We start from the raw sequence: 26,239 nt of genomic DNA, 5'->3' as shown, positions 1-26,239 counted from the left end.
GGATCGGGGGGAGAGAGGATTGGGGGAGGGAGGATCGGGGGGGAGGGGAGAGGATTGGGAGGAGAGAGAGAGGATCAGGGTGTGGGGAGGATCGGGAGGGAGAGAGGATTAGGGGAGAGAGGATCAGGGTGTGGGGAGGATCGGGGGGGGAAAGAGGATTGGGGGGAGAAGATCGGGTTGGGGGTTGGGGGGGAGTTTGGTGGGGGAGATGATCAGGAATCGGGGTTGTTACCCAGTGTTTCCCGGCCAACAAATTGGGGGCCAGGCATTGCTGTTAAAAGGATTGAGAGGGGTTCGGGCAGAGATTGGGCCTGGATTATCAGGGTAGGTGAAGAAAAGATCGGGGTCCACCACCAGAGGGTTGTGACCAGCCTCAGCATCCTCGTTGGGCGGGGGTGGGTATTGGGGGGTGCGAGGGTTAGGCTGGGGGATATGAGGGTGGGGGTTGGGGGGGGTGCAAGGGTGGTGGGGGTGGGCAGGGCAGATCAGAAGCCTCGTTAGGGAGTCTCCGATTGCAGGGGTGGGTTAGGGGCAGGGACCCTGGATCCAGGAGAGAGGTATGAAGCCATTTACCTCCTGGATCCAGCAGCCTCCGCCTCGCTTTAACTGCTGGGTTTCACGAATTGTATGAAACCCATCCATGTGCAGTTAAAACAAAATGTTGATAAAATAAGGGGTTTCCAGCCTCATTATAATATTTGAATTGACGTCCCGACCCCTGGGAGCAGGTTGGCCTCCCGCACCCCCATCCTGCCTCCATGATCCTTTTATTATATGTACGCCAGCAGTTGCATTACTACAGTACTCCACTAGGTGGAGCAGTAGTCCACTAGGCGGAGCTTTATTACACTTATGATCAGAGGGTTCCGCGGCTTCACGTTAACGAGAGGCATTAAAAGAGCGAGAGAATAGACGGTGAATGAGATTGCCCTCATAGTCCTTGCTCTCCCAGTGTTTTGGGTCGGGTTCAAATTAGCAACATAAGAACATAAGAAATAGGAGCAGGAGTAGGCCTTTCGGCCCCTCGAGCCTGTTCCGCCACTCAATAAGATCGTGGCTGATCTGATTGTGGCCTCAGCTCCACTTCCCTTCCCACTCCCCATAACCCACGACTCCCCTGTCGTTCAAAAATCTGTCTTATCTCCACCTTAAATATATTCAATGACCCGGCTTCCACAGCTCTCTGGGGCAGAGAATTCCACAGATTTACAACCCTCCATTTTGATTGGGTGACTCCTTATTCTGAAACTATGTCCCCTAGTTCTAGATTCCCTCACGAGGGGGAAACATCCTCTCTGCATCTACCCTGTCAAGCCCCCTCAGAATCTTATACATTGCAATAAGATCATCTCTCACTGTTCGAAACTCCAATGAGTACAGGCCCAACCTGCTCAACCTTTCCTCATAAGACAACCCCCACACCTCAGGAATCAAGATCTCATCCAAATCAATTAGCAAATTGCAATTGTCAGATATCGTTCTTAAAAGGTGTTTTCTCCATAGCCTTTAATTAATACCAAGAGAAATCCCCTTGATCATTTGATATTGAGATACAGAAATGCCATTCCACCTTCCGCTTCAAGATGTGGCCTATCTTTGCTCACAGTTAAACTAATATTTTACTAACGTTCCTCTGGGGAAATACCAGTGGAAATAAAATTAAAATAGTACCTCCGCAGGTAGAATGTCATATTACTTTCTTGAGCTTCAAAAATTTGCAAAAGAACTCAGCAAAATTTATTTAATGCTGAGTGCTCACCACAAGTGTTATAAATGGCACAGTTGGTGGCCAGCTCTGTTTGCCTGGGTTTCCCCTGAAGGCTCGGCTGATGAACGCTCCATCCACTGTAGTACCCAGGCAGGAAGGGCAGAAAGTCCCAGGTTAAACCCTGGTCTGTGCAGAGTTATCAACCAGGTTGCCACTAGGGGGCACTGCAAGTTGGCCTCTGTACAGGGGAGGAGGATGGGGGAGAGGAGGTAGGGGAGAGGGGAGAGGGGAGAGAGCGGGGTGGGAGAGAGAGAGGAAGGAGGAGAGAGGGAGAGAGAGTGAGAGGGGAGGGAGAGGAAGAGGAGAGGTAGGGCGAGGGAGGGGAAGAGGAGAAGGGAAGGGGAGAAGGGAGGAGGAAAGGGAGGGGAGAGGAGAAGGTGGAGGAAGGGTGAGAGGAAGGGGGAGGGGGATAGGTGACGGGGTGAGGAGAGGGGGAGGGGAAGTGCGAGGTAAGGGGAGAAGGGGGAGAGGCAGGAGACGAGGCGAAGGGAGGGGGAGAGGAAGGGAATGGGAGACGAAGGGTGAGGAAGGGGGAATGGGGGAGGTGAGAGGAGAGGAGGGAGAGGGGAGGAGGAGGAGTTAGGGAGATGGGGAGTGTAAAGTCCTGTCCCCTCAGTACAGATTCACACGAGGCATGTAGTGAAGTCAAGATCACTCTGGACCTGCACCTTTATTTCACCGCTCTGGAATGCTGCACTTGCCTGAGACCTGCCCTTATATACCTGTCTCTTGCAAGTGCACCCCTGGTGGTAAGGTATGCTGGTGGTTACAGGTCATATCTTATTACAGTCATGTATAGCATGTTAGGATACAGTTATATATAATAATGTAAGATACAAGACAGGGAGGGAGGAAGGGGGCAGTGGAGGAGAGACGGGGAGAGAGGATTGGGGAAATGGGGGAATAGGAGGAGGGAGGGAGAAAGAGGAGGCAGGTGAGGGAAAATATCAGCTGGAGTTCTCTGAAGTAGAGAATTCCAAAGAATCAAAACTCTGAGTGAAGAAATTTCTCCTCAGCTCAGTCCTAAATGGCCGACCCCTTATTTTGAGACTGTGACTCCTGGTTCCAGACTCCCCAGCCAGGGGAAACAGCCTCTCTTTCAAGCCCCTTAAAAATATTGTACGCTTCATTCTCATTGCCTGACTCCATTGATTATCTCCCATTCTTCTTTAGTCACACATTGGAATCTGTCCTTCGGAAGTAGTGCAAACTGGGGGTTAATGTGCCACTCAGGATGCAGGTTAGACTGCAGGCTGCTTACACTGGATTTATTTTGATGGATTGCTCAGCTAATTGGGAATGAGGCCAGGTTGGATCTGGTCACCATGGCAACGCGGTCAGTCGGTTTATATAGGTTGGACAGGCTCTTTATTCATTAAAGAAGTACCAGTAGGGATGAGGCCTAGTTTTGGTCAGCAGCATTAGGGTGAGGGGGTTTCACTTACTTGGAGAGACTGGGATTGTTCTCCTTTAGAGCAGAGAAGGTTTTAGGAGAAATTTAATAAAGATGTTCAAAATTATGAGGGGTTAAAGTCTTACTGCAATTATATGGGGCTTTGGTGGGACCACATCAGAGTATTGTGCACAGTTTTGGTCTCCTTACCTAAGGAAGGATATACTTGCATTAAAAGGAGTGCAACCAAGGTTCACCAGACTGATTCCTGCGATGGTGGATTGTCCTATGAGGAGAAATTGAGTAGCCCAGACGTATATTGCCTAGAACTCAGAAGAATGAGAGGTGATTTTATTAAAATTCTTACAGGGTAGATGCATGGAGGATATTTCCCCTGGCTGGGGGGTCTAGAACCAGGAGTCACAGCCTCAGAATAAGGGGTCGGCCATTTAGGACAGAGATGAGGAGAAATTTCTTCACTCAGAGGGTGGTGAATCTTTAGCATTTTCTACCCAGGTGGGCTGTGGAGGCTCAGTCATTGAGTATATTCAAGACAGAGATCAATAGATTTTTGGATATTAAGGGAGTCAAGGGATATGGAGATAAGGCAGGAAAGTGGAGTTGAGGTAGAAGATCAGCCATGATCTTATTGAATGGCAGAGCAGGCTCGAAGGGCCTATCCTGCTCCTATTTTTTATGTTCTTATGATAGAGTAGATAGGATGACATTTCTTCACTCAAAGGGTTTCCACTGGCAGGAAGGTCAGTAATCAGAGGACACAGATTTAAGATAAGAACATAAGAACATAAGAAATAGGAGCAGGAGTAGGCCATTTGGCCCCTCGAGCCTGCTCCACCATTCAATAAGATCATGGCTGATCTGATCATGGACTCAGCTCCACTTCCCTGCCCGCTCCCCATAACCCTTTACTCCCTTATCGCTCAAAAATCTGTCTATCTCCGCCTTAAATATATTCAATGACCCGGCCTCCACAGCTCTCTGGGGCAGAGAATTCCACAGATTTACAACCCTCTGAGAGAAGAAATTTCTCCTCATCTCAGTTTTAAATGGGCAGACCCTTATTTTGAGACTATGTCCCCCTAGTTTTAGTTTCCCCTACGAGTAGAAATATCCTCTCTGCACCCACCTTGTCCCCCTCATTATCTTATAAGTTTCGATAAGATCACCTCTCATTCTTCTGAACTCCAATGTGCACAGGCCCAACCTGCTCAACCTACCTTCAACCCCCTCAACTCCGGAATCAACCGAGTGAACCTCCTCTGATCAGCCTCCAATGCAAGTATATCCCCCCTTAAGATACTTGACAAAGGAACCAGAGGGCAAACAAAGATAACTGATTTTACTAATAGTTATGATCGAGAATGTACTGACTGGAAGTGTGCTGCAAACATATACAATGGTAACTTTCAACAGACAATTGGATATATACCTGGAAAGGAAAACTGTGCAGGGCTATGGGGAAAGAGCAGGGGGGAGTGGGACCAATTGGATCACTCTTTCAGAGAGCCAGCACGGATACGATAGGCCGAATAGCCTCCTGCTGTGCTGTACGATTCTATATGGCTAATGTGGTGAATAAAATACATAGATGCTGGGAGCAGGAAATCTTTGGGAGATTGGCACTAAAGGCTACTCGTTATCGAAGCTTCATTATAAAAGAAAGCACTTGCATTTATATAGCGCCTTTCACGACCTCAGGATGTCCCAAAGCGACTTACAGCCAGCTAAGTATTTTTGAAGTGTAGTCACTGTTGTAATGTAGGAATCGCGGCAGCCAACTTGCGCACAGCAAGCTCCCACCAAACAGCAATGTGGTAATGACCGGATAATATATTTTAGCGCTGCTGGTTGAGGGATAAATATTGGCCAGGACACTGGGGAGAACTCCCCTGCTCTTCTTCCAAATATTGATGATGGTTGAGAACATAAGAAAATAAGAAATAGGAGCAGGAGTGGGCCATTCGGCTCCTCCAGCCCGCTCCACTGTTCAATAAGATCATGGCTGATCTTCGACCTCAACTCCACTTTCCCATAACCCTTGGTTCCATTAGTGCCCGAAAATCTATCGATCTCGGCCTTGAGTATACTCACTGACTGAGCAATCAACAGCCCTCTGGGGTAGAGAATTCCAAAGATAAATGAGGGATAAATATTGGACAGGACACTGGCGATCTGTCAACGTTTCCTTCGACAGATCGCATGCCTCCCCGGGAAAAGGGCCTTCGCGGGCGGAGAGTTGGGCTATTTGCTAAACTCCCGCCCAGCGAATGTCCTTCAAACTCTCACGCCTAGTAACTCTTCTGACAGTGTAGTACTCTCTCAGCGCTGCACTGGAATTGTAATGTATTTGCTTCATGGGTTCTTTGCTTAAGAATTCATAGCAAAACGTTGCTATTAAGAACTAGTTGGTTTATTAACAAAGGTTTAACAATCAGACTACACAGTGTAAGATTTAAACGATAGAAAAAATAAATTATATTACTTATTTTTATATTAAAAACCTTGCCCGTGAAGGTAAGTTTATGTTTAACATATTAAAACATTTTTTTTTAAATTTCCCCCAAATCTTTTTTTTATTAAACTAGGTTGATTCCGGGGATGAGGGGGTTGACTTATGAGGAAAGGTTGCGTAGGTTGGGCCTCTACTCATTGGAATTCAAAAGAATGAGAGGTGATCTTATCGCAAGGTATAAGATTATGAGGGGGCTCGACAAGGTGGATGCAGAGAGGATGTTTCCACTGATGGGGGAGACTAGAACTAAGAGGCATAATCTTAGAATAAAGGGCTGCCCATTTAAAACTGAGATGAGGAGGAATTTCTTCTCTCAGAGGGTTGTAAATCTATGGAATTCGCTGCCTCAGAGAGCTGTGGAAACCGGGACATTGAATAAATTTAAGTCAGAGATGGACTTCTTAACCGATAAGGGAATAAGGGGTTATGGGGAGCGGGCAGGGAAGTGGACCTGAGTCCATGATCGGATCAGCCATGATCGTATTGAATGGTGGAGCAGGCTCGAGGGGCCATATGGCCTACTCCTGCTCCTATTTCTTATGTTCTTATGTTCTTATGTAATTTAGTTTCTATTACTTAAAAAAAAAAGTATTCTTTTTATTTATGTGTGCGTTTTTTTTTTGTTTTTAGGGGTGTTCTCATTGAGAGCAATGGGAGCTCGGAGCTCGGAGCTGCCCTTACTGTGAATGAAAATATTACATTGTGATTGGTGGTCCAGGCCCATGTGATCCCAGGAAACCCTTACGCTCCCGGGATACGTGGGCCTCTGCACTGGGCTGCGCACCTCGGCCTCAGAGCCGAAGTATTCGTTCCTCCCGGACCACCAGGTACTTTCGTAACAAAAATTCTGGTCGGAGGCATCTGCCCGCAGGAAGCCTTCGCCCGCAATTTTTGGCCCAATAAAACATGACCTGCCTCTCTACCCATCGCCGCCAAGATAAGAAACATTGAAGTTGAGGAGAATGTCATCCAGCAGGACTAATGTCATCTTAAAACTGTATAAGGAGTCATTAAACTTTCATTTCGGCATTTAATAGGGCTGTGGAATGCTTTCAGATGCGGGGGAGTATATTGTACGGATTTAACTCAGAACATCTAAAAAGGCCAGCTTGACGGCGTATGCTGTGTGTTAATTCCTCATAGTAATTCTGCAGCACTACATGGGACAATTTAAAGAAAGAAAGACTTGCATTTATATATAAAGGGCTTTTCACAACGTTAGGATGTCCCAAAGCACGTTTCAGCCAACTAGGTCTTATGCGTTCATAATAAAGGATGAAACTGAGTACTGTGTACAATGAGCAAGTGTGACCTTAGCTCCTTTAATGAGACTCCAGAGTGCAGGTACCTCGTGGGTGGCCTGCTTATATACCGTGCTCCCAAGGGATGCTGGGATCCCTTGGGACTCCAACAGATGGGCCCTCTGGTGGTAGTGTAATACAGGTTACAAGGGGTTAACTACAGAACAAGGTCCTCTTGAAGTCTAGTCGTTGTTGTAATGTGGGAAGCGCGACAGCCAATTTGCGCACAGCAAGCTCCCACAAACAGCAATGTGATAATGACCAGATAATCTGTTTTGGTGATGTTTGTTGAGGGTACCTCGTTGGCCCACAAACCATGGAGAACTCTCCCTGCTCTTCTTTGAAATCGCGGCCATGGGATCTTTCACCTCCACCCGAGAGAGCAGACGGGGGCCTCGGTTTAAAGTCTCATCTGAAAGACGGCACCTCCGACAATGCAGCACTCCCTCAGCACTGCACTGGAGTGTGTAATGTATTTGCCCCATGGGTTCTTTGCTTAAGAATTCATAGCAACACATTGCTATTAAGAACGTGTTGGTTTATTAGCCAAGGTTTAACAATCAGACTACACATTACCAGTTCATCCACCAGGCTGCCCCATCGTGGATCCCCCGAACCCAACTGGCTGGGGTTTTATTGAGTCTGGTGAACATCATGTGACTGGCTAAACCACTCCCAACTCAACAGCTCTACAAAAACCTGTGAGCATACTCACAGGTACATACCTACAGGAGTGTCAGCCTAGATTTTGTGCTGATGTCTCTGGAGTGGGACTTGAATCCACAACCTCCTGACTCAGTGGAAAGAGTGCTCCCTGAGCCACGACTGACACTTTGAACTACAAGATCTATCTGTTCATCCATCAAATGATGGATCCGAAAAAGTTTACCCACAACTGGCGTGATACTAATTGAACCACATTGCTCTGTATCTCGAGATGATACCTTGGCTACCCTGCAGCCCTATGGCACAATTTGGGTATTTAAGGAGGATTAAAGAATTGCAGTCAAAGCCTCTACTATCTCCTCTCTGACTTCCTTCAGCAGCCCATGATAAGGGCCATCAGATCCCAGTCATTTATCCACTAATTCTTTTACATAAGAACATAAGAAACAAAAGAAATAGGAGCAGAAGTCGGCCATTTGGCCCCTCGAGCCTGCTCTGCCATTCAATAAGATCATGGCTGATCTGATCATGGACTCAGCTCCACTTCCCTGCCCGCTCCCCATAACCCTTTGCTCCCTTAATGCTCAAAAATCTGTCTATCTCTGCCTTAAATATATTCAATGACCCAGCCCCCACAGCTCTCTGGGGCAGAGAATGCCACAGATTTACAACCCTCTGAGAGAAGAAATTTCTCCTCATCTCAGTTTTAAATGGGCGGCCCCTTATTCTAAGACTATGTCCTCTAGTTTTAGTTTCCCCTATGAGTGGAAACATCCTCTCTGCATCCACCTCGTCGAGCCCTCTCATTATCTTATAAGTTTCAATAAGATCACCTCTCATTCTTCTGCACTCCAATGAGTATAGGCCCAACCTACTCAACCTATCCTCATAAGTCAACCCCCTCATCTCCGGAATCAGCACCAATTGCTGTTCTGCAGTTTTCTCTACACATTACCGTGTCTTCCCACTGGGTGGCTGAGTTTTTGTGAGTCTTCTGCCCCTTGTGAAACTGGGCCATATAGATCCTGGGAAATTCCCAGGTTTGACCCCGGGTCCACAATGAGTTAGCTGGCCCCATTCCCAGGAATCGCTGAGCAGGCCACTAGGCTAGGGATGGCCCAAATTGGCGAGGGTACCACTGCTGACAGAGTGACCCTTGTGCAAATGTCAGGGGTGTAGGGACAGTGTGTGGGGGGGGGTGGGGGTTGTTGGTGATAAGCTGAGCCCTGATACTTCTCACAGTTGAATAGTCTGCCTGGGCTCACGCCTGATCAACAGGCCACGTGCGTGAGGTGCTAGAGGGAGCTTGGAGTCCGTGGGACAGCCAAGATCCGACGTAACAGCTCTGTCGAAGATAAACTGAGCAACCGCGGAGCAATACAGGCTGAATTTTCGGCCTGTAGAATTTCGGGGCGTTAATGATGCCGGGCCGGTCCTGATACCACCTGGAAAAGTTTGTGCCTCAGCCAGCAAAATTGGGCAGCTGGACCCTGAGTGTGGGGCAGAGCGCTAAGGGAGGCCTTGTACACCTCCCTCAGGGCGCTAGGCCGGCTGAGCAAGCGAAAATCCCGAGATAAACAGCCGGTCTGGGAGCGCTCTGAGAGAGGTCTGGGGAGAGAGAAAAACACCCTGGAAAAATACACCAAAAACATTCCCAATACATAACCTACACCATCACAACATAAATCGCATAAAACAATAAAAGAATAACTAATCACACTTACCTGAGGTGGACCTTACTAACCTCACTGCAGCCGCTCCCGCTCGGAACACCCGCGCCCACAGGCGGTCCCAGCAGGGGGCGCTGCGGGGCGCTACGGGTCGGGCGGGACTCAACAATCGAGCTGGTGTCGCAACCAGCTCGCTGCTTCCGGGTGGTAATGCTCCGCACCTCCCGCCGAGACCGGCCCCAGAAACCCCGGCGGGGCACTGGAAGCTCGCCGCCTGCCCAGAAGAGCTCAGCCACCACCGCCATTGCCGCCCCTCTGGCGTGAATACCGAGGCGGGCAGGAGTGGCAAGTCCAGCCTTTAGAAACCATTATTCAAGATAAAATTAGTAAGCATCGTCGTCGAAAGAGCTGGAGCAGACTTGATGGGCCGAATGGCCTCCATATGTGCTGTGATAGTCTATGATTCTGTGCTTCTAATCCAGTTTTGGGTGGGGTGGGGAGTGTATCTACTGTGGTACACAAGGTGCTACAATTCTGTGGGACAGGCTGGACAATCCAGAGGGTCTTTACCCATCCGTCATTGTTCATGTAAGAACATAAGAATTAGGAGCAGGAGTAGGCCATACAGCCCCTCGAGCCTGCTCCGCCATTTAATAAGATCATGGCTGATCTTCGACCTCAACTCCACTTCCCTGCACTATCCCCATATCCCTTGATTCCATTAGAGTCCAAAAATCTATCAATTTCTGTCTTGAATATACTCAACGATTAAGCATCCACAGCCCTCTGGGGTAGAGAATTCCAAAGATTCACAGCCCTCTGAGTGAAGAAATTCCTGTCAAGCCCTATCAGAATCCTGTTTCAATGTTAGTGTGTTTCACTTTATGTTTGTATGGCTTGAAAAGAGGGGGGAGGAAATTGGAGTGGGAAAGAGTGTCCTTAAGTGCATTTAACTACGACTTAAATGGTTCTTTTAACTGCTAAACAATGATACTGTAATTCGTGGAGAGGAGTTAACTTTTGTGCCTTAACACACACAATTAGGGTGACCTGGGTTGATGACTAATACTGCTGTCAGGTCCATTATGTAGTCGAACCTTATGAACCTCCCTACATCACTTTGCTGACGTTATTAATAATTAAGATTTATAATTTTTCGCATGTAGCCGATTCTCATTGCAAAGTTCTTGTTCGAGCCAACCAGTTTGTTTGTCTCACTCGCTGGTGGTCACAGTTACATGGGGTACTGAAGTTTCATGTTCAGCCATGAACTCATTGAATGGCGGTGCAGGCTAGAAGGGCTGAATGGCCTGCTCCTGCACCTATTTTCTATGTTTCTATGTTTCTATGAATCAGTAAAGGAGCTCCTCTATGCGTCGATAAATAAAGTACTTCAGCAGTCCCCACAGGTTCATTACCCCAGTGGTCGTTGTCTCCTCGCTGTCTTTCCCTCGCTTGCACTCATGATCGCAAACTGGTCCTAGATTATAGGAACACGTAATGCACAACAAGCTGAGGCCTATCAGGCTCTCAAGCCATACATGAATGAAAGAAAGACTTGCATTTATATAACGCCTTTCACAACCACCGGACGTCGCAAAACACTTTGCAGCAAATGAAGTACTTTTGGACTGCAGTCACTGTTGTGATGTGGGTAACACGGCAGCTAACTTGTTACCCACAAATAGCAACAACAACCAGATAGTATGTTTTTGTTATTTTGATTGAGGGACAAATATTGGCCAGGACACCGAGGAACTCTGCTGCTCTGCTTCAAAATAGTGCCATGAGATCTTTTACACCCACCTGAGAGGGCAGACGGGGCCTCGGTTTAAACGTCCCATCCGAAAGGTGGCACCTCTGACAGTGAAGCACTCCCTCAGCACTGCACTGGGAATGTCAGCCTAGATTTATGTGCTCAAGTCCCTGGAGTGAGACTTGATTGGGGGATAAATATTGGCCAGGACACCGGGTGACTCCCCTGCTCTTCTTCAAAATAGTGCCATTTGAACCCACAACCTCTGACTCAGAGGCAAGTGAGTCACGACTGACACACTGAGGGAACTTGCTGTGCGCAAGAACACGAGAACATAAGAAATAGGAGTAGGCCATACGGCCCCTCGAGCCTGCTCCGCCATTTAATACGATCATGGCTGATCCCCTGCCCATAACCCCTTATTCCCTTATTGGTTAGGAAAATTGGCTGCCCCATTTCCGACATTGCAGCAGGCGACCAGACTTTTAAAAAAACAAAACTGTCTGTAAAGCGCTTTGGGCCGTCCTGAGGTAGTGAATGGTGCTTTTTAAAGGCACATCTTTCTTTAGTTCTGATCTCTTTGTTGTTTTTCCTTTACCTCCAGAAAAATTGAACTTCGCAAGGGCTCGGACTTTTGAAAATAAAAAATAACACCCAAAGGGTGACCGTGATCTGAATATGTCAGCCGTCCGAAGCAACAATGTGGGAAGTGTGAATGTGACGCATCATTTGTGATCCTTTGTGCTTCTGCCCCCTGCAGGCTGGTGCGAGAGGTGACGGGGGTGAACGTGAACATGCGGGTGGGCATTCACAGTGGGCGAGTGCACTGCGGGGTGCTGGGACTCCGCAAGTGGCAGTTCGACGTCTGGTCAAACGACGTCACCTTGGCCAATCACATGGAAGCAGGAGGCAAGGCCGGGTAAGAGTTACATCGCTCCGTCTGGGACCGAGGGGATGGCAACGCCCGTGTAAATGGGCCGAATGGCTGTACCGTCCGCAGCCCAGTGCACCGCACGCCGCCCCCACCCTCCCATAACCCCCACCTATCCCATACAGCCACCGCTATCTGGTAATTTCCTATTACCGTAAGATGTCAGTTGCAATTATGAGGGGGCTTGACAAGGTGGATGTAGAGAGGATGTTTCCACTGATGGGGGAAACTAGAACTAGGGGACATAATCTTAAAATAAGGGGCCGCCCATTTAAAACTGAGATGAGGAGGAATTTCTTCTCTCAGAGGGTTGTAAATCTGTGGAATTTGCTGCCTCAGAGAGCTGTGGAAGCTGGGTCATTGAATAAATTTAAGACAGAGATAGACAGTTTCTTAACCGAGAAGGAGATAAGGGGCTATGGGGTGCGGGCAGGGAAGTGGAGCTGAGTCCATGATCGGATCAGCCATGATCTTATTAAATAGTGGGGCAGGCTCGAGGGGCCGTATGGCCTATTCCTGTTCCTATTTCTTATGTTCTTAAACCGCTGCAAGCGTGCCGATGGTTCCGGGTGGTTCAAGCAAACTACAAGAACATAAGAAACAGGAGCAGGATTCGGCCACCTGGCCCCTCGAGCCTGCTCCGCCATTCACTACGATCATGGCTGATCTGATCATGGGCTCAGCTCCACTTCCCTGCCCGCTCCCCATAACCCCTGACTCCCTTATTGTTCAAAAATCTGTCTATCTCCACCTTAAATATATTCACTGACCCAGCCTCCACAGCTCTCTGGGGCACAGAATGCCAAAGATTCATGACCCTCTGAGAGAAGAAATTCCTCCTCATCTCCGTTTTAAATGGGCAATCCCTTATTCTGAAACTATGGTCCCCAGTGCTAGATTCCCCCACGAGGGGAAACATCCTCTCTGCATCTACCCTGTCCAGCCCCCCTCAGTATCTTATACGTTTCGATAAGATCGCCTCTCAGTCTTCTAAACTCCAATGAGTAGAGGCCCAACTTGCTCAACCTTTCTTCTTAAGACAACCCCTTCTTCTCAGGAATCAACCTCGTGAACCTTCTGTGAACTGCCTCCAATGCAAGTATATCCCCCCTTAAAGATATCAAACCAAAACTGGTTTACACCTGACCATGCCGCTGCTGTGTATGTTAATCCCACTCGGCTGTCCGACAGTACAAGTCAAAAACAAAGAAAGACTTGCATTTATATAGCGACTTTCACGACCCAAAGCGCTTTACAGCCACTGAAGTACTTTTTGGAGTGCAGTCACTGTTGTAATGTAGGAAACGAGGCAGCCAATTTGCGCACAACAAGTTCCCACAAACAGCAATGTGATAAAGACTAGATAATCTGTTTTTCTAGTGATGTTGATTGAGGGATAAATATTGGCCCGGGACCCTAGGGAGAACTCCCCCTGCCCTTCTTCGACATAGTACCGTGGGATCTTTTATGTTCACCTGAGATAGCAGAGAGGGCCTCGGTTTCACGTCTCCATGAGAGCAGTGTGGGAGTACCTTCACCACACGGACTGTAGTGGTTCAAGAAGGCGGCTCACCACCACCTTCTCAAGGGCAATTAGGGATGGACAATAAATGCTGGCCTTGCCGGCGACACCCACATGCCAGGAACAAAAAAAGACCATAAGCTGCCCAAAGTTACACAAAAAACATTCCAACTATTGGCCAATTCGCCAAGCTGTCAAGAAGTGCTCAGGTGCTCAGGAAATCCCGTCCAAAGTCTGAAGATAAGGAGTGGCAATGTGTGGGGGGGAGGCAGTGGCATGGGGGGGAGGGGGGGCTACGGGGTGGGGGCGCAGGGTGGAGGGTGCATGACGCTGGAGAGGAATGGGTTAACCAGCTTGTTCGAGTGCCCTGGTTATTTTGCACTGCAAAGCAATATTCATGCACTGAACCTTTGAATAATCTCTCACTTCATTAAGCAGCGAGGCTGGAGTGAGTGTAAAAGTATCTGTGGTTACAGGTTATTGTTTTGTATCTGTAAAGCATGCACTCCCATGTTCCGCCACAAGGGAGCGCATCCCCTGAAGTCCAAGGTATCCCAGCATCCCTTGGGAGCACTGTATATAAGCCAGCCCAGAAGGCCTGTTACTCGCTCTGGAGTGTCTTAATAAAGACTGAGGTCACTGTTACTTTAACCTCCCTGTGTGCAGTCTCATCTGTGTTAGCAACACAACAACTGGCAACGAGAACACGAATCCAACGCAAAGATGCAGCAAACTGTGGGCATCCTGGAGAAGTTCTCGGAGGGTGAGGGCTGGGAAGCTTATGTCGAATGGCTAGACCAGTACTTTGTAGCCAACGAGCTGGACGGAGAAGGAAGCGCTGCAAAAAGGAGAGCGGTCCTCCTCACGGTCTGCGGGGCACCGACCTACAGCCTCATGAAGAATCTTCTGGCTCCGGTGAAACCCACAGATAAGACGTATGAGGAGCTGTGAACACTGGTTCGGGAGCATCTTAACCTGAGGGAGAGCGTGCTGATGGCGAGGTATCGGTTCTACACGTGCCAGCGATCTGAAGGTCAGGAAGTGGCGAGCTACGTCGCCGAGCTAAGGCGACTTGCAGGACAATGTGAGTTTGATGGCTACCTGGAGCAAATGCTCAGAGACTTTTTTGTACTGGGCATTGGCCATGAGACCATCCTACGAAAACTTTTGACTGTCGAGACACCGACCCTCAGTGAGGCCATTGCGATAGCATAGGCGTTTATGTCCACCAGTGATAACACCAAACAAATGTCTCAGCACACAAGTGCTAACAATGTTCATAAATTAACTGGAACTGTGTTTATAAGCAGAAATGTACAGGGCAGAAACCACGAGTCTGCAACTACCAGCAGGCCTCAGGTGACCCAGATGACTCAAGAGTCCCCAACAAAGGATGAATGCAAGGCAATTCACACCTTGTTGGCGTTGTGGAGGCTTCCATTCAGCCGATTCAAGCCCCTTCAAAGGGTATGTTTGCAACAGCTGTGGCACAATGGGGCACCTCCAACGAGCTTGCAAACGAGCTGCAAGCTCTGCAAAACCTGCTAACCACCACGTGGCAGAGGAAGATCAGTCCATGGTGGACCAAAGCAATTTCGAGCCTCAGAGAGAGGAGGCAGATGCTGAAGTACACGGAGTGCACACGTTTTCGATGAAATGTTCACCTATAATGCTCAATGTAAAATTGAATGGCTTACCCATAGCCATGGAACTGGACACTGGCGCTAGCCAATCCACCATGAGTAAAAAGATGTTTGAGAGTCTGTTGTGCAATAAGGCATTCAGACCAGCCCTGAGCTCCATCCACACGAAACTGAGAACATACACCAAAGAGCTTATCACTGGCCTGGGCAGCACCATGGTCAAGGTCACCTACGAGGGCACGGTGCACGAACTGCCACTCTGGATTGTCCCGGGCGATGGCCCCACACTGCTTGGAAGGAGCTGGCTGGGTAAAATCTGCTGGAACTGGGATGACATCCGAGCGCCATCACATGTCGATGAGGCCTCATGTACCCAGGTTCTTAACAAATTTCCTTCCTTTTTGAGCCAGGCATTGGAAAATTTTCTGGGGTGAAGGTGCGGATCCACTTGGTCCCAGAGGCACGACCCATTCACCACAAGGCGCAAGCGGTACCTCACATGATGAGGGAGAGAGTGGAAATCGAGCTGGACAGGCTGCAACGCGAGGGCATCATCTCCACAGTGGAATTCAGCGAATGGGCCAGCCCGATTGTTCCATTACTCAAAAGTGATGGCACGGTCAGGATTTGCGGCGATTATAAAGTAACTATTAATCGTTTCTCGCTACAGGACCAATACCCGCTACCTAAGGCAGATGACATATTTGCGACGCTGGCAGGAGGCAAGACGTTCACCAAGCTCGACCTGACTTTGGCCTACATGACGCAGGAGCTGGAGGAGTCTTCGAAGGGCCTCCCCTGCATCAACATGCACAAGGGACTGTTCATCTACAACAGATGCCCGTTTGGAATTCGGTCGGCTGCAGCGATCTTCCAGAGAAACATGGAGAGCCTACTCACATCAGTACCACGCACGGTAGTTTTTCAGGATGACATATTAGTCATGGGTCGGGACACCGTCGAGCACCTACAAAACTTGGAGGAGGTCCTCCAGTGACTGGATCGTGTAGGGCTGCGGCTGAAGAGGTCGAAATGCGTTTTCATGGCAACAGAAGTGGAGTTTTTGGGGAGAAAGATCGCTGCGAACGGCATTCGGCCCACAGACGCCAAGGCAGAGGCTGTCAGAACGCGTCCAGACCACAGAACGTCACGCAGCTGCGGTCGTTCCTGGGGCTCCTCAACTATTTTGGTAACTACCTACCGGGGTTAAGCACCCTCTTAGAGCCCCTACATGTGTTATTGCATAAAGGTGAGAACTGGTTGTGGGGAAAAAAACAAGTAATTGCTTTTGAGAAAGCCATAAACATTTTATGCTCTAACAAGCTGCTTGTACTGTATAACTCGTGTAAAAGACTTGTGCTAGCATGTGATGCGTCGTCGTACGGAGTCGGTGTGTATTACAACAAGCTAACGTTGCGGGTAAGTTGCAACCTGTCGCCTATGCTTCCAGGAGCTTGCCTAAGGCCAAGAGGGCCAACAGCATAATTGAGAAAGAGGCATTAGCGTCAGTACTTGTTTGGCCTCAAATTTGAGCTGGAAACAAGGGGATAAATACTAATGCCTCAGCCCGCATACAAAGGTGGGCACTCGCGCTATCAGCGTATAACTATACCATCCGCCACAGGCCAGGCACTGAGAATTGTGCGGCTGCTCTCAGTCGGCTACCATTGCCCACCACGGGGGTGGAAATGGCGCAGCCTGCAAACTTGTTAATGGTGGCGCAGCCCGCAGACTTGTTGATGGTCATGGAAGCGTTTGAAAATGATAAATCACCTGTCACGGCCCGCTAGATTAGGACCAGCCAAGATCCTCTGCTGTCCCTAGTAAAAAAACTGTGTACTGCATGGGAGCTGGGCCAGCATCCCCGTTTAAATGCAAGAGCCAATCAAGCCGTTCCAGCGGCGAAAGGACGGGCTATCCATTCAGGCAGACTGCCTGTTGTGTAGTAACCGCGTAGTGCTACCCAAAAAGGGCAGGGAGACGTTCATCTCGGATCTCCACAGCACACGGGTATAGTAATGATGAAAGCGATAGCCAGATCCCACATGTGGTGGCCCGGTATCGACTCTGACTTAGAGTCCTGTGTACGGCAATGCAGCGTGTGTGCTCAGCTGAGCAACGCGCCCAGAGAAGCACCACTAAGTTTGTGGTCCTGGCCCTCCAGACCATGGTCAAGGATCCATGTCGACTATGCGGGCCCGTTTCTCGGTAAAATGTTCCTGGTGGTGGTGGATGCTTTTTCAAAATGGATTGAATGTGAAATAATGTCGGGAAGCACCGCCACCGCCACCATTGAAAGCCTGAGGGCCATGTTTGCCACCCACGGCCTGCCTGACATACTGGTCAGTGACAACGGGTTATGTTTCACCAGTGCCGAATTTAAAGAATTCATGACCCGCAATGGGATCAAACATGTCACCTCGGCCCCGTTTAAACCAGCCTCCAATGGGCAGGCAGAGCGGGCAGTACAAACAATCAAACAGAGCCTTAAACGAGTCACAGAAGGCTCACTCCAAACCCGTCTGACCCGAGTACTGCTCAGCTACACGAGACCCCACTGGCTCACAGAGGTGCCCCCGGCTGAGCTACTCATGAAAAGGACACTTAAAACCAGACTCTCGTTGGTTCACCCCAACCTGCATGATCAGGTAGAGAGCAGGTGGCAGCAACAAAATGTAAACGATGGTCGCGCCCCTGTGTCACGGGAAATTGATCTGAATTATCCTGTGTATGTGCTAAACTATGGACATGGTCCCAAGTGGATCGCGGGCACGGGTGATAGCTAAAGAAGGGAATGGGGTGTTTTGTAGTCAAACTAGACAATGGACAAATTTGCAGAAAGCACCTGAACCAAACGAGGCTGCGGTTCACAGACTGCCCTGAACAACCCACAGCAGACACCACCTTTTTCGAGCCCACAACACACACCCAAAGGATCAACGACACCACGCCGGACCAGGAAATCAAACCCATCATGCCCAACAGCCCAGCAAGGCCAGGCTCACCTCGCAGCCCTGCAGGGCCAACAACACGCCAGCCCAGCGAGGGCACAGCCAACACACCAGAACAGACATTTGTACCGAGGCGGTCCACCAGGGAAAGAAAGGCTCCCGACCGCCTCACCTTGTAAATAGTTTTCACTTTGACTTTGGGGGGCAGTGATGTTGTGTATCTGTAAAGCATGCACTCCCATGTTCCACCACCAGGGAGCGCATCCCCTGAAGTCCCAAGGGATCCCAGCATCCCTTGGGAGCACTGTATATAAGCCGGCCCCTAAGGCCTGTTCCTCACTCTGGAGTGTCTTAATAAAGACTGAGGTCACTGTTACTTTAACCTCCCTGTGTGCAGTCTCATCTGTGTTAGGAACACAACAGTTATCTGCGTGCGCTTCCTGTAACACAGCAGTAGCTCTGTGCTGCCAGTCCCAGCATTATAGAAAGGGTTTAGATTACAGTTACATAAAGGAACCAATGGCATTATTGCCACATCACAAGATATCATTTCACTGGCCCCCAGCTCCCAGACGCTGAAATTAGCATTTTGTTCCTTTTTTTATTTGCTCGTGCTTCTGCTTAATAGCAGGACCAAGCTGTACTGAGACGTACAGACTAGGAATAGCCCAGGATCAGTCTGCTGATACAGCTGGCAGAGTGCTGGGGGCAGCTCATGGGGGCTTCTTCATCCCAGGGGTTAGGAAGGGGGCAGAGCACAGCTCACGCACTCTCTGTTTCACACGCTGTCACACTCTCTGTTTCTCACACTCTCTCTCTCTCACACACTCTCGGTCCCTCACACTCTCCACACACTCTGTCTCTCACACTCTCGACACTCTCTGTCTCTCACACGCTCTGTCTCTGTAATGTCTATAAGCTTGTAATGTTTGTAGCTCCACACTGTGGATGTGGACGTTTTGTGTACTGCAACTACAGAGTTAATAATTAAACAGAACCAGGCATGTTCCGGAGGCTTCCGACAGAGCTGCCTGCCATATTAGAAGCTGTGTGTGCTGTGCTCTGTGAATATATCACATTTGGCGGCAAGATGGGATTTTTCGGATAATTTAAAGCTGAAATTTTGTTGAAGGATTCAGCCAGCCGACAGAGAGACTTTGGGAGCTTCTCTGCCTTTGGAAAAAGCTACAAAATCCGAGGTAAAATACAGCACACTGTGTGAACAGCTAGAAATTAAAATGGCAGCACCCACAGATGCAATGGGACATTTGGGTGAATAAAGACACGACTGGGAAGTGTATGTGGATCGGCTAGAAATGTATTTCACTGCAAATAACATAATCGAAGTTCCAGACAATGCAGTCCAGAATCAGGCGATATTGGAATGTAAGAGAACAATTTTCTTATCGAAGGCTGGACCGGCATTGTATGAAATACTGATAAATCTGCTTGTGCCTGACGAGCCAAAGGACACAACGCTTAAAGAGATTTTAACGAAGCTGGAGCAGTACTATAACCCCAAACCATTAGAAATTGCTGAAAGCTATCGTTTCGGGATACGGAATCAAAGGTCTGATGAAATTATCAGTGATTACATTGTAGCATTAAAAAAGCTATCTGTTCACTGAAATTTCGGAAAATTTCAAAACCGAGTATTGCGGGATTGTTTTGTTTGTGGGGTGAAAAATGATGCGATCAGAAGGAAGTTATTGACGACGGATGACTTGACTTTTGAGATTGCTTGTCAGACAGCGAGGTCGATGGGCATGGCCGAACAATATTCCTGAGAATTAAATAATGATTACGGTCATCAGTCAACCGAGGTAAATCACCTGCAGATTCAAAGTAAAAGGTGGTGGGGGCCCAAAGTCTCAGAAACTGGAAATTCTAACAGAGCGTCGAAGTCGTGCTATAGGTGCCTGGGACAACACATTGCTCAAAGTTTGTCCATACGTAAAGGCAGAGTGTTTCTTCTGCAGAAAGACTGGGCATCTTGCGAATGCATGCCGACTGAAGGGTAAACCAGTTTTCAAAGCCACGAGTCCAGCGTTCAAAGCTATGAGTAGAAATCCCCAGAGACTACATAGCATGGAATAACAACAACAGGACATGGAGATGTTAGAGTTACACGTCATCAGGAGCACGAGGTTAATGGACAGCGATTCAGAAAGTATCAAAATCCACATAGAGGTTGCGGGATTCAAGATACCAATGGAATTCGACATGGGTGCATCCGTAAGTGTAGTACCGGAGTTGCTATACCGCAACAAATTGCGGGATTTCCCATTGGAGAAATCCAAGATGGAGCTGCAAGGCTACTCGGGAGAGAAAATTTCTGTGGTAGGTCGTACCAGTGAAATACAAGGATCAATTTCAGAACTTGCCTCTAACAGTAGTGAAAAGGAACAAGCCTGCCTTACCAGGAAGAAATTGGTTGAGATAACTGAAGTTGGATTAGAGTGAGATTTTTTGTGTTGAAACAAGATTTGCATCAACCGATGATGTTATCAAGAAGTATCCAAAGGTGTTCTGCGAAACAGGCAGTCCGATCCAAGGCTTCAAGGTGTCAGGGTACAGAAGGACGCTAGATCGGTTTACTACAAGCCACATTCCGTACCATATGCACTCAAGGAGAATGTTGAACAAGAACTCAAAACACAAGAGACTAAGAACATTATTTGTAAGATTGATCGATGTTATTGGGCTACACCAATTGTTGTTGTACCTAAGTCCGATGGGAAGGTAAGATTGTGTAGTGATTATAAAGTAACCGTAAACCAGGTTCTAGAGGGTAATTGCCGAATATAGAAGATTTGTTCACAACACTGACAGGTGGTCAGATCTTCTCAAAACTGGATCTTACGAATGCCTACTTACAGCTTGAACTAGATGAGGAGTCCAAGTCATGTTTGACTATAAATACTCATCTAGGCCTATATCAATTTAATAGGCTACCGTTTAGAGTGTCTTCTGCCCCTGCCATATTCCAAGGGGTGATGAACCAGATTTTGCAAGGTATTGAAGGGGTATTATGTTATTTGGATGACATATTAATTTCAGCACCAAATAGGCAAATCCATAATAACATATTGAATGAAGTCTTCAAACGGCTAGAGAAGCACAGAGTACGAGTGTCTGCTCGCAAGTGTGAGTTATTTAAAAATTCAATGGAGTACTTAGGGTACAGAGTAGACAAAGATGGTTTACATCCAACCATGGGAAAACTGGATGCGATCAGAAATGCACCCATTCCCAGGAATGTCACTGAACTTCGATCATTTTTGGGTCTTTTGAACTATTATGGGAAGTTCCTACCAAATTTGGCTACAGTATTACATCCACTGAATGAACTATTGAAAAAACAGGTCCATTGGAAGTGGTCAAAAGAATGCGATACAGCATTCAAGGAGTGTAAAAGCAAATTGGTAGAGAGCACCATGTTAGTTCACTATGACATATCTAAGGAGATTAAGCTAGCATGTGTTGCCTCTCCGTATGGAGTTGGGGCAGTGATCTCTCATGTATCAAGTAGTGGGGAGGAGAGACCAATTGCTTTTGCTTCACGCACTCTCAGTGCCAGTGAGAGTAATTATGCGCAAATTGAAAGGGAAGCTTTGGCATTAATTTTTGGGGTCAAGAAATTCCATAAATACTTGTATGGTCGTACTTTTACCATCATTACAGACCATAAGCCCCTAACAGCAATCCTCCATCCAACATTAGCTGCAGCCCGAATGCAGAGATGGGCTTTGATTTTGTCAGCATATACATATGATATTGAAAACAGATGATCAGCTGATCACAGAAATGCTGATGCAATGTCTAGATTGCCTTCCCCATCACAAGTTACACCCGATAGGGAAGAAGTGTTTTATTTTTCATACATTGATGAATTGCCAGTCACAGCTGAAGAGATTGGTAGAGCAACCAAACGTGACCCAGTGATGTCAAAGGTGTATGAGTATATTGCAAATGGATGGCCAAACCAGGTAACAGACAAAGATATTCATCCATTCTTCATTCAAAGGAATGAATTGTCAGTCGATAAAGATTGTATCATGTGGGGTGCAAAAGTGGTTATGCCAAATAAATTCAGGTCCAAATTATTAGGAGACCTCTATGACCAGCACCTGGGAATGTGCTTAACCAAGAGTTTTGCATGCAGTTATTTATGGTGGCCAGGTCTTGATAAAGATATAGAGTACATCGTGAGTCAATGTACGACATGTCAATCGGTAAGCAAGCAACCACCACCAGTACCATTACAGCCATGGAAATGGCCTCCCAGGGTGTGGCAAAGGCTACATATTGATTTTGCTGAGTTAGAAGGACAACAATTGTTCATTGTGATTGATAGCCATTTGAAGTGGGTTGAGGTGTTTCCAATGTGGAAAATCACAAGTAAAACATTGGACATTTTACGAAGATTTTTTTCTTCATTTGGCCTCCCAGAAGAAACTGTTTCGGATAATGGACCACAATTTCGTTCAGAAGAATTTGCACAGTTCACAAGCAAAAATGGTGTGAAACATACCAAGGTTCCACCATACCATCCTGCTTCGAATGGTGCAGCAGAGCGCACTGTACAAATTGTAAAACGTGCCCTTATAAAACAAATGTTAGATCCAAATCCAAAGAAACGACAATTGACATTGGATCACAAATTGGCTAATTTTCTAATTATATATCGTAATACTCCTCATACAACTACTGGTAGAACACCAGCAGAGTTGTTTCTCAAAAGACTGCCATGAACCAGATTCTCGTTGTTAAAGCCAAATTTGGCACAGTCCTTGGAAGAGACACAATTAAGACAGAAAGAGAATCATGATAGAGGTAGTGTGAAATTAAACCAGAAGGTGAGAGTGAAGAACCATCACCATAAATGGTTAAAGTGGTTACCAGGAAGAGTGGTGAAGATATGTGATCCTCGCACATATTTGGTCAAGATGTTTAATAATGGACAGGTTAGGTTTGTTCATATTGATCATATTTTACCTACAGACATGGAAGGAGTTGAAGCTGGGAATGATTCAATTATTTCTGACTCAGATAGTTTTGATGTATCAGTAGCAAATCCTAATCTAATGCACTGGAAACAAATCCAAGAGAAAATCAGAATGTAAGTCTGAGTCCAAGTCAGGAAAACAAACAGCCTGAAGTTAGAGTGAGTTCAAATGACAATCAAGGAAATTTCATGGAGGAAAACGTTCCTCAGGCTGAGCCTTAAATGAGTGTGAATTCGACAACATATTTGGAAGGTTCTGTTTGAGAGCAAAGGTATCCTCTTTGAAACAGAAAACAAGTAGTTAAGTTAAATTTATAAATATGAAAAAAAAGTCTATATCCTGTGTTATGTATAAACATGCAAGCTATGTTGTTATAATAACTTCTTCATTAAGGAGGGAGAAGTGTAATGTCTGTAAGCTTGTAATGTTTGTAGCTCCACACTGTGGATGTGGACATATTGTGTACTGCAACTACAGAGTTAATAATTAAACAAAACCAGACATGTTCCAGAGGCCTCCGACAGAGCTGCCTGCCATGTTAGAAGCTGTGTGTGCTGTGCTCTGTGAATATATCACAGTCTCTCACACTCTCTGTCTCATACACTCTCTCCATCTTTCACTCTCTCTCACTCTGTCTCTCACACACTCTCTGTCTCTCTCACACTCTCTGTCTCACATGCTCTGTTTCTCACCCCTCTGTCTCTCACATTCTTTCTCTCTTACACTCTCTCACACTTGTTCTGTCTCTCACATTCTCACTTACAATCTCTCACACTCTCTCTCACTCTCTCTCTGCCTCTGTATGTCTCTCACTCTCTCTGTCTGTCTCTCACTCTCTCTCTCACACTCTCTCTGTCTCTCACACTCTCTCTCACACACACTCTGTCTCTTTTTGTCTCTCTCATACTCTATCTCTCATACTCTCTCTGTCTCTCTCACACTATCTCTCACAATCTGTCACACTCTCTGGCTCTCACATTCTCTCACTCTCTGACTCACACACTCTCTGTCTCTCACACTCTCTCTTCTCACGTTCTCTCTCACTTTCTCTCTGCCTCTGTCTGTCTCTCACATTCTCTCTCTCTTTCTCTCACAGTCTCTGTCTCTCACACTCTCTCTGTCTCTCACACTCTCTCTGTCTCTCACACACTCTCTCTCACACTCTCTTTCACACACTCTCTCTTACACACACATTCTCTGTCTCTCACACTCTGTCTCTCACACACTCTCTCTGTCTCTCACACTCTCTCTGTATCTCTCACACACTGTCTCACACTCTCTCTCTGTCTCTCACACACTTTCTCTGTCTCACACTCTCTCTATATCTCTGACACTCGTCTCTCACTCTGTGTCTCTCACATTCTCTCTGTCTCTCTCACTCTGTCTCTCACACTCTGTCTCACACACTCTCTATCTCTCACACACTTTCTCTGTCTCTCACACTCTCTCTGTATCTCTGACACTCGTCTCTCACTCTCTCTCACACTCTCTCTGTCTCTCGCACTCTCTCTGTATCTCTCGCTCTCTGTTTCACACACACTCTGTCTCTCACACTCTCTCTGTATCTCTCACACTCTGTCTCTCACACTCTCTCACACACTCTCTCACACTCTCTGTCTCATTCTATGTCTCTCACTCTGTGTCTCTTGCACTCTCTCTGTTTCTCGCACTCTCTCTATCTCTCTCTCTCTGTTTCTCACACACTCTGTCTCTCACACACTCTCTCTCATATTCTCTCTCTCACACACTCTCTCTCTCTCCCACACACTCCCTCTCTCACACACTCTGTCTCTCACACTCTCTCTGTCTCTCACACTCTGTCTCTCATTCTGTGTTTCTCACACTCTCTCTGCATCTCTCACTCTCTCTGTGCCTCTCACTCTGTCTCTCACACACTCTCTCTCTCTCTCTTACAATCTCTCTCTCATGCGCTCCATCTGCCTGCCTCAGCTCCTGATGGCTGTTCACTGATCCACTCCTCCCACCTTTCCTGGGAAGAGAGTGAGAGAGTTTCCCCTATTTTAAAACGTGAGCCCGAAAGCAGCTCTGTGGAGCATCTTAACAGCAGGGCCTCATTAACATACAGGTCCCTTGGACTCCCAGGGCCCGATCCATCACCTTGACTGGCGGGCGGTGTGCTATTTTATACAGCTACTCAAGCACACACCCTACAAGATGGCTCCTTTGCAAAAACTGTCATCATGTGACTTTGCCACATGACCTATTATTGTTATTACATCAGTAGTTGCATTACATCAGTAGTTCACTAGGTGGAGCTCTGTTACACATCTCTCTCCTTAATAAAGAAGTAATCATAACAAAATAATCATTATACATAACTTGTATGGTATACACAGCAAAAGATATTAACTTATTTTTTCCATATTTACAAATCAGACTTAACCACTGGTTTTCTGTTTTGAAGAAGATAGCTTTGTTCTTGAACAGAACTTTCCAATCTTAATTTAGGACTTAGACTCATTCTCGGCTGAGCCTGAGGAGAGTTTTTCTCCAAGGGCTGACCCTTGATCTACATTTTAACTCTCTATAACTTCAGACTGTTTGTCTGCCTGACTCGGACTCAGACTTAAATTCTGACTTTCTCTTGGACTTGTTTCTAGTACATGTACGATTTGCTACTGGGACTCTACTTGTAACAAGACTATCTAACTCATCAGAAATAATCAAATCATTCCAACTTTCAACTCCTTCCACATCTGTAGGTAAAATATGATCAATGTGAACTAACCTAACCTGTCCATGATCAAACATCTTGACCAAATATGTGCGAGAGCCACATATCTTCACTATTCTTTCTGGTAACCACTGTAACCATTTATGGTAATGGTTCTTCACTCTAACCTTCTGATTCAATTCCACACTTCTCTCTCTCTTACTCTACCTCTGTCATAATTCTCTTTCTGCCTTAATTGTTTCTCTTCTACTGACTGTGCCAAGTTTGACTTTAACAACGAGAACCTGGTTTGTGGCTGTCATTTGAGAAACAACTCTGCTGGTAGTTGTATGAAGAGTATTACAATAAGTAATCAGAAAATTTGCCAATTTGTGGTCCAACTACAACTGCTGTTTCTTTGG

General features: G+C 47.0%; 1 protein-coding gene and 1 long non-coding RNA gene across 3 annotated transcripts in view; one reads left to right on the top strand and one right to left on the bottom strand.

Annotated features, from left to right (window-relative positions):
- Window positions 1-26,239, top strand: part of adcy5 (adenylate cyclase 5) — a 531,201-nt gene that overhangs the window by 345,985 nt on the left and 158,977 nt on the right. Inside the window, exon 6 of the mRNA XM_070875264.1 lies at window positions 11,848-12,006. Within this exon, the coding sequence (XP_070731365.1) occupies window positions 11,848-12,006 (159 nt within the window). The remainder of the gene's footprint in view (window positions 1-11,847; window positions 12,007-26,239) is intronic.
- Window positions 1-26,239, bottom strand: part of LOC139259689 (uncharacterized) — a 180,907-nt gene that overhangs the window by 82,517 nt on the left and 72,151 nt on the right. The gene's annotated exons all lie outside the window — the stretch shown is intronic.

This window comes from Pristiophorus japonicus, chromosome 3 (genome assembly GCF_044704955.1).
Source record: "Pristiophorus japonicus isolate sPriJap1 chromosome 3, sPriJap1.hap1, whole genome shotgun sequence".
Classification (NCBI taxonomy): Eukaryota; Metazoa; Chordata; class Chondrichthyes; family Pristiophoridae; genus Pristiophorus; species Pristiophorus japonicus.
Note: the sequence above shows the minus strand (reverse complement) of the source record. Positions and strands in the feature narration are given on the sequence as shown.